The sequence below is a fragment of the Poecilia formosa genome, unplaced genomic scaffold (assembly GCF_000485575.1).
Source record: "Poecilia formosa unplaced genomic scaffold, Poecilia_formosa-5.1.2 Scaffold140, whole genome shotgun sequence".
In the NCBI taxonomy this organism is placed as follows: Eukaryota; Metazoa; Chordata; class Actinopteri; order Cyprinodontiformes; family Poeciliidae; genus Poecilia; species Poecilia formosa.
In genome coordinates, this window is record NW_006800079.1 from 1,148,859 (window position 1) to 1,158,530 (window position 9,672).

Sequence of the window (9,672 nt, forward strand, 5' to 3'; positions counted from 1 at the left end):
ATGGGGGGTCCACTGCAACAAAGGTGTTTCAGCAAAGTATTGATTCAGAGAAGTCCAATAAAAATAAGAGCATGTTTAAAATTTTTGCCTTGGAAAACAAATCTGGAAAACAAGTGTTTTAACCGATCAAAAAAAATCCCATTAAGATACATTGACGTCTGTAGCCTGAAACTCACAAAAGGAGTTCTAAGAGTATGAACACTTTACTGAGGCATTGTGCATGTCATACAGCAGAAATTACTAGTCTGTCTGAAATAAATATCTTTCATTTTTACCTTTTATCACGTCCATCAAACCATCTCCCTGTAACTGTCTTCCTTTGAGGAGATGAATTGATTAGAGGTTTGATGTAATCCATATCCCCCAGTAGTTCTTAAGATCACCATGGGTCCATTTGTGACAATCAATATATGACCCTACAAATATCATTTGGTATGTCTTCAGAGTACTATAACAGTGTACAGTTCCCTCCACTCACCCTACCACCTTTGCCATTATATTCCCAATTGAGCTTTAGGCGAGTACATGACAGTGTTCTTAATGTATATGTATAGATTGATGGTCCCTATGAGTGGGGATGGTGGATCTTTAGAGTGTACCACATGCATCTTAATAAAAACCACAGCATATTAAGTCTTATTTATTTGCTTAGCTTTCTGCAGTGTTGACTTTCCTCTCATTTTCACTCTTCTCCCAAAGCCCCATCAGCAGCACAAGCGGCAGCGCGGTGTGTTCCATTTATCAGTTTTTGGTAAATGATGATTTTATGCAGAGGGCCGATGAGATGTGAAGAAAAGAGCCATTATCATCTGTTACCTACTTGCACACACAAATCTACAAATCAGCCACTTATTGGCCATTTGGATGCATGAACAACAGTGTGTTCACCGATGGGATGTGAGCAGATAATACATTAACTTCTCACACTTCCCGCACATTGTCACCTCTGCAGCATTTGCTGTCAGAACATTCAGTGCGAGATTGTGGGATTTGTATGTTACTTATACATGTGGACATACATACACAAATTTGGCTGGCTGTTAAGTTGATTAAGATGCTGTAGTTGAAAATGGGTTTTGGTTCAAATAGTATATATCTTGCACACTTTGCATGTTTTTGTTTTAAGCAAAGAGTTGGGCTTTGCACATCACTGAATGGCAATTTAATGCAACATCTTGTTGGCCTGTTGTTGAGGCAGATTGTATTTTTTTCTGTGGTTGTTCAAAAGAAATGAGTTGGGTCTCATTTCAGTTTAAAGTTGAAACCAGACGTTTACATACATCAAATAAAAAATACTTTCTTTTTCTCATTGTCTGAAGTTACATGAGACCAAACTTTTGTCTTAGTTTAGTTACAATCATCAAAATTATTTGCTAAATGCCACGATAATGAGAGAAAGACTATGTCAGAAATGTATTTGTTGTCAAAATCAAAAGTCTTCGTACATTTGGTTGGTATCAGCGATGATTGTCATTCCTTCATTCCTCCCAGAAGCTTCTCACATTAGTTTCCTGGAGCTTTGGCTCAATCCTCCTAACAAAACTGGTGTAAATCAGTCGCTTGCACACGCGATCCAGTTACAAATGCTCACAAATTCTCTATAGAATTGAGATCAGGACTTTGTGATGGCCTGATCACAAAGGCCATAACAAAGCCTTTGTTGCTTTTCCTTTTATGTAATGTAGCCACCATATATTGCATATTTATAAGTTTGTCTCTCGTTGTGTGTTTTATTTTCAGACACACCCTTGATGGTGAGGAGCAGCAGTGACTCCGCCCTCAACCCCCAAACAACAGAGGCTGAACCCTCCTACAATGAAGATAGCTCTGTGACGGTAAGACTCAGAAGTTGTGGTAATAATAAAGAAAATATCAACGAGCTTAAAAGTATTTACATGCATAATAAATAAATTAAATTTGTCTGTGTTAATAAGAAACCTAGAAGACATGTTGGAGAGTCTGATTAACACAGGCCAATGTTCAATGATTTGTACATGAATGCATGAGAATGGGTGATAAGTGTTTTGTCTGTACCCAGTTTTACAGGGCAGTAAAATTGGGTACAGGAAACTTGTTCTATGTAATAAGACGCTAAATAACTTCACTGATCTACACATTCAGCCCTGTTCCCCAAAGCTTCAGAGATAATCTATGATTGTCTGCTTTTTTTGTATTCATGTGGACTGCTGGTTATTCTTTCGTTAATATGTAGTAGTTCTGATCATTTTTATAGCTATATTATTATTATTATTATTATATATATTTTTTCTAAATTAGGTTTTGTGAAGTTATCATCAGGAATAGTTTGCTTACCTGTTGGAAACAGTTGTCATATCAAAGCACCTTTGATGGAATCTTCAAAGTGGTTGACTACTCTCATCTGATTTTTGTTTAAAATTCAAATTTAATACAATTTAAATATTAGATCTATTCTTCTCAGGCTTCCACAAACAGTCTCTTTCAATTAGTCTTTAAACCAATCTTTTCAGGATTAAATTTCTCATATTTTCCCTGTTTGTAGAAGTCTCTTAGTTTTTTGGAGATATTGATTTACTTTGATATATTATCACTATGAACTCTCTCCAGTGCTTTTGTAATCTAATAGGCAGATTGTCATTAAATATGCTAAGCACATTAAGATCCTCAAGGGGATAAACACTTTGATTTTAGTGACCTCTTGCCCTTTTACTTGAAAAGCATTCTTGTTCTCAGTTTCAAAGTTTGCAACACACCTTTTTTCTTCAGTTGAGTGGAGTCGTTTACATTTAAAATCTTGCAAGTGGTGATTAATTCCTGTCCAGTGGAGTTAAGAATAAATTAAAAACATGAATATATTCAACCTAACCTAGCAGCATGTGTACTGCCGAATCAATGGTCCAGACAGGCAACAGGATTTTAATCCTCAAGTGGCACAATGACACAGGTCAGCAGTTTCCCTTTCAGTGCAAACATATGAGGATACATGTGGTTAAAGAGAGGGGGTAAATCACAAGTCTTGTTTCCCCTCTTTTCTTCTCAGACACATTTTGCCACATCAGGCTCCATTAATGAAAATGGATGACTCTCAAGAGTTTGCCCCCCTTCTATCTTTTGAGGCCATCTCTGACTTTCTCGAAGGTCATAGGTCACAGTTTTTGTTAGCTTCATCTGCTCCTCCCTTACTACTGCTGAGCTCAGTTTCAGGTTCTCTACTTTCAATGCTAGTGAAGTGCAAGATGTCTTTTTATCTGGCTATGTTGTCTTAAGTACAAAAAGTGAACAGAAACAACATTCAACAAAGTTCACTTTATCTTTTATAAAGTGCCGATTAGAAATTGTCTTCTTGAGCAAATGATCCTTGGCACATCCAAAACAGGAGCTTCTTGAATCATGACATAACTCTTAAGATCCTCAAATAATTTAAACCTAAACATTGCATATTATGTGCATTAATTCATATTACATAGTAATTAGTTATATTGTACTCAGAATGTCTTCATTTTCTTGACATTTACACCTACCTCCCTTGTAGAATAAAATAGCCATTTACACACAGGCTTCTAGCTGGTTAGAGATGTAGTTTTGCTGGCTGTTGATGGTGTCACTGTTTCTTATTCCTCTTTTGTTGTTGAACACAGAAGATCCCTCAAGTTCACCGCTTAAATTAACTCGATGCATGATTGGACTGTTGAGTGATGAGCCTTCTCCCCTCGAGACTCCTTACTGGACAAACATCCTTTCCTAATAAGTCTGTATTCCCCCTAGAATGATATGCTTGCAAGGTTCATTTTGTTTAGGGAATATGTTTGGTTCTCAGAGGTGGTCAGTGTTTCTACTTAATGTTGCTCAGGGCAACCAAGTATTTGAGAAGTGCAGCATGTACACAGCATGCTAAAGTGTTATGTTAGGTGTGAGCATTACAGCCTTATTCTCTTATATCAACATTTCCCAGCTCCAATCCATGTTAACTGCAATGTGAATTAGATTTAGTAGTGTCTTACATAAAGGTGTGTCTTTTTACAACTAGCTGTTTCTTTAAACTAGTAAATCATTTGAATGACACAGGAAAACTAATGGTAACCAAATCTTATAGATAACCTATTGTTCCCTGGTTCTACTACATTTCAGATCTGCAAACTATAAGTGGAGTTATGTTGAAAACAAGCATCGGTAAAACCTTAAAGTGTGTTTGTCCTCAACATACAGTCTATGTCACAAAACTCTTAAAATCAGGCTTTAGATACTTTTTTGCAGTTTTTTTCTGCAAAGCCTGAGGCCCAGTCCTCGCAGAGATGGGATTAGGTGCTTCTGCAAAGGTTTTTTGTTGTTTAGGTTGTGCATTCACACAGATCTAGAGGTTTGGGAGACCAGAAACTATTTTCGAAAACAGTTCCCAGAGTGGAAACATTTCAAAATGGCGATCTCATGTTTCGATAAGGATTTTGCGAGCCATGTCATTTTTTCGAAGCTGTGAGGTACTAACTTTATCTCTATCCCTAACCCACATGGGCCTCAATCTTACAATTAACCAATTTGGTGCCTTTTAGTATTCTATGTGTTTTGCTTCATTCTGTGGCTGTCTTATATTGACAGTTTTTGCCTTGGCATACCTACTGCAGCATTTTCACATTTTTTCTGGATCCTTTCTAAAAATGTAGCATGTTTATCTCCGTGTGAACATGGCCTGTTACAGCTTTCCTTCAACATCTTTGCAGCAATCCTTCTTTGAACTCTCAGTTCTTAATAACTTGGCACTAATTTTTACAAAGCCTTTCACTAGTCAAACATGTTGCATGTTTGACTAGTGAAAGGCTTTGTAAAAATAGACATAATATCTATCTTGAAAGGAAAAAAAAACATTAATATTTGAAAAAATATATCTTTTTCAATAGGAGTAGCCATTAATCTTCTAGAACCAACACTTTGTGGCTCTCTTGAATTTTAAATCCAACAGCTTCGTCTTTGTGGATCTAAAACTTACTGTTGCTAGCTAAACGTTGCGGTATCTTGCACCTGAGTCAGAGTTTTATTGTAAAACTGTTGTTAAAGTGTTAAAATTGGTCTAATTATTAAAGCTTTAAAGCAAAAAAAAAGAAAAGAAAATTGTCTCTTTTCTTTAACCAGCAGCTTCCTGCCTGCTTGATGGCCTTCAGTGTCTCAAATCTTCCTGCTGTCTTTGCTTTTCACTCTCACACCTGCTGTGCTGTAACAACCACCACATAAGTGTCGATGCAGTAAATGACTCTGGAGAAGCATCTGCTGTAAATAAATAAAAAAACTTTTTTTTCTCTTTATATAAGTTTTTTTTTTTTTTACCTTGTGGTTACTTTTTCTCCCTTACCTCTTGCATCCACATCCTGGTATGTGCACACACTCCCACACACACACTCACTCACTCATCTGGCCCTTCCCAACCAGTCAGGTTCCAGCAGAGGTAATGGCTCCAGGGTAATTGTTCAAATTGTCACTTGGCCTTTTGGTGGGAGCAGTGAAGGGAAGAAAGTACTCTTTTTGCAGTAATTTTCTGTCTTTCTTCTGTCTGTCTTTTCTCCTACTCACTTGCCCCTTCCTTTACGTAGTTTTAATCTCTAAAAGATTAAGTCCTACAGTCCGAACAATTCTTGTTTAAACTTGAAAATAAATGCACTCGGGGAAAAAAAAATATATTTTTTGCTTGTATTATTATTTATATTAAAAACACACAAGTAAGGTCAAATAAATATTGATACACAAGGTTGCTGGTAATGTGATAGTTAGACAAGGAGTTGTTACTTATGCACAGAGTACATTTGGGGTTAATAAGACAGCAGAGCACTTATTTGTCATGCTACATTTGTTTCTGTGTGTGGTTCATATGCACGTACTTGACTTGTATGTTACCCTGCATGGTTGGTGCTGACATTATTTCATCCAATCCACATTTGCATTTTTGATAAAACAATTTGAAAGCTTAGCAGAGTATTGATTTTATTAGAATCTGCAAAAAGTAGAAGGTATTTATTATGCAGTATTAAAAACTTTGTTTTTAATATATAAATATAATAAATAATTTCCATTACCTCCTATTATAAAGCTGTGACTCAGGTGCAAAGTACTAGAAATAAACACATTTTATTAATTCATAATTTTTTCACTGTTTATCTTCAGGTTACAACTTTCATATAGATAAACATGAAACTATAAACTATGTATACAGTATAAATGGTAAAAAATGCAACGCCAGCATTCCAACATTTATCATACTCACCCTAGGAGAAAATTCAGGGAACACTTTGGCTGATTGGTCATCTACTAAATAGTAATATCACTAATAGTTTGGTCTTTTTATCCACTTTGAGCAATTATTAAATTGGACCAAGAATAATAAATGCTTGCAGCCCATTTATTATACACGAGCAGTAGTTACTTAACGCAGGATTATTAATCATAGAGTTAAAATGGAAATCCTGCTTTTCTGTCCTTCAGTTTTTGGAGGGCCACTAATGCTCAAAAGTATTGATTAAGATGTCAAATCTTGACAGACTGATGTATTATTTTTTTTTCATAGCTTTCCCCCTCAGTATGTTACATAAATCTTTGTTATTTAATGTGGTTTTATTTTGCTTTCTAAAATTATGTGGTCTTTTAATCTCTTTTTCTTATACCTATTTTCTACATTTTGGTGAAACCCATGTTTTTTTTTTACCCTGGTGCTCTATCCTGATATTATAGTTGTGTGTGTGTGTGTGTGTGTGTGTGTGGGGGGGGGGTGGAGGAAGAAGGGTTCGGCATATGTCTGTACTTTTATAGGAAACACTCCATAATAAAATATCTTGTATAACCTCCCATAGCATGTAAAATTGAACTACTGGTTTTTTGTATGTCTTAGTCTTCTTCATAATTGTGGAGTACTTTTTTTCCCCACTCTTCTTTACAACTTTGCTTCAATTCATAGAAGGCTTTCTTGGGCAAGTAGTTGTCTCCTTTCTCTTTTTTTTTTTTGCTTCTTTTTGTTACATTTACCTTCTTCACACCATTGAAATGAACTTAGACGTTCACCATCCTTAAACGCTCCACTTTTTGGTGCAAAGTGTACAAATTGCTCCAACATATAATGCTATTAATATTGCTCTTGTCTTAATTTGAAAACCAATGTATCATTTTTAATACAATAATTTGTACAAGGTGCAACTTTTGTTGCTGCCCTTTCTACAAGAAGTTCAATAACTGTAATTGGTCTGTGTTTTATGAAATCGCTCAAATGTTTATGTGAATAATGAGGCACATTTGTTCGTTCAGATTCATTTACTTGCTTTAAATTGCCCTTTCATAAGTTACAGGCATTGCTGGCCTTTGTAATTAATATGTTGTTCTTTCATAGAGAGAATGATGCAGAGAAACTATTTCTGCATTCATTCATTAAATGAGACACACAATTAAGCACCAGTAGCTCCGCAATTAATATATGAGTGACTGTCATGACAGTGAGGTTGGGATAATTAATGTCACCTGTCATCTTTTTACTAATTAAGCTCAAATGACAGCATTAACAGCCAGACCAGACCAATTAATTTCCAATCCACTAAAGCTTTAACATATGTTTACTGCACTGGCCGTCGGTCTTTATTAGGTTTCATCTTGCCCTCCTACATCTCTTTACATCCGCTGTTTATCTGATTCTCGACTCAGTTTGCTCTTTCATTCTTTCTCTTTTCTCAGATTTTTCCTTCTGAAGTTGTCAGAGTGGGTCATATGGGTGGATAGGATGGTGGGGGTAAAAGGTTGAAGGTCATGTTTTGAATCCATTAGAGGCATCTACTAACACATAACCTTATTGACCTGTGTGCTCGCCTCCATATGTTTACACAAATGTGTGGCCGGGGTGTACGCCTACTCCGAGATGACCCTGTGATAGTTGCATATTTGCTTATGTGTAAATCTGGAACTTCTAATATGAATTGAATATCCTTATAATTTGAAGCATGTTTATCTTTGTACTGCAGTGAAATTTCTTTCTTTCTTTATACACATTTGTGCCACTATAAAACTGAAATAGCCATATGTTGCACTTTCAACAGTTTGTTTTGCATTTAAAATGATCAGATCAAAAGACCTGGTACAACGGTGACAAAGACTCAAGTTTGTCCTAAAAAAAGAAAGTTGTTAAAGTTCCTAACCATTGGAGTTGAATCTTTTCGAGTTTGTTGGTCTAGAAGACTTTCTTTTCAATAACATACTGTATTTGCCAAGTTTAATTAATTTGTAAGCACAAGTCTGTCTTTGAATAAAAAAGTTGTTGGATGTTTGTGGCCCTAGATACTGTGATGCTAAAACAAGAGCAACAAAGCATAGCTAATAAAAGAAAAATACCTTTTGTTGTAGCTGGTTTCTTTCATTCTGAAAGGTATGAATTTGTCATTGAAAATCTTATCCAAATGTATCAGCTTCATTTGCTTGAAGCCACATTTCTACCATTCTTTTTATTACTTTTAAACATAATAAATAGAGTAATATTTTATAAGAGTAATAATATCATTAAAATTAGTATCTTAATGATGTTGTAATTTATTGAGATTGAGCGATATAACAAATCAAGTGAATAAAATAAATAAATGTTTCAGATATGTTGGATTGACTTCAGAACTGCTACAATTAGTTTGCAGTAAATCATACTATATTGTGGAAAAATAATACCTTTCTTCCTTTCACGTTTGGTTGCCATGCACACTAATACTCTTATTTATTACTGCTTAACAAGACCGTCTGCTTGCCTTCAAAAATTAATTAGTGCTTCATCTGTTGATCAAATTAGCATCTTCTTCTCTCATCACTTCACATATTTATTCGTTTTTCTCCCTTTGTGTTCCAGTCAGTCTTTAGTTATAAAAATTTAACTGTTGGGTTCAGAATTTCAAATGGAGTTCATTAAGGTTAAAATCAAAACATTGGAGCTTTTTTGATTTTCTTGCACCTGCTTACATCTTTTTTTTTTTTTTTAATTCAGTGACTTTTCTTAAAATTAGCGTAATCTCTTCTTTTGACTGATTCCCTGCTATTGTTATGTGTTAAAAATTCCCAGTCACTGGCTGACTAATAAGACAGATGTGTGTGCGTGTGTTTGTGTGTGTGCTCTGCAGGCAGCCAGTGCTGAAGTGGAGGGGCCTAGAGGGATGGAACGAGCTCCAGTCAAAAACACCTTCAGTGGCAGGTCAGTGCCTTTTTTTCTGTATGGATCATTGATGAATGAGAAATTAAAATTTTGATCTGGAGGAAAAAAGAAAAGCATTCTGATTGAACAGACCGAAAACAAAAGATCAAACTGATTACTATCAAAAGAGTTTCAGCCGATTTCTTTCTGTAAATCCTCTTGTGGTCCTCATCTGTACTGATTTTGTCTTCATCTGCTTTTCTAGTAATTTATCCAGATAATGTGCCAAACCATTACGTTTGTTTGTCTGAAATGAGTGTTTTTGTCCAATGAGAAGGTTTTGTTTGTGCAACATCCATGTTCATTGGTTTTCATGAGTGTGCCTCTGTCCCACTTTCTCTTCATTAAAGCTGTTTTCTAATCCAGATCAAGGCTGTTGCAGATATATTTACTGTTAAAAACTCCATCATTAGCTAACTACAAAAGACTGCCAAAACAGGGTCAGGGTCTCGCGCACACACACGCACGCACGCACGCACGCACGCACGCACGCACGCACGCACGCA

General features: G+C 35.7%; 1 protein-coding gene across 1 annotated transcript in view; it reads left to right on the plus strand.

Moving 5' to 3' along the window:
• The window catches only part of LOC103145332 (partitioning defective 3 homolog B-like), a 219,865-nt gene that overhangs the window by 45,277 nt on the left and 164,916 nt on the right, over positions 1–9,672 (plus strand). Inside the window, exons 4-5 of the mRNA XM_016676721.1 lie at positions 1,741–1,835; positions 9,096–9,166. Coding sequence (XP_016532207.1) covers positions 1,741–1,835; positions 9,096–9,166 — 166 coding nt within the window. The remainder of the gene's footprint in view (positions 1–1,740; positions 1,836–9,095; positions 9,167–9,672) is intronic.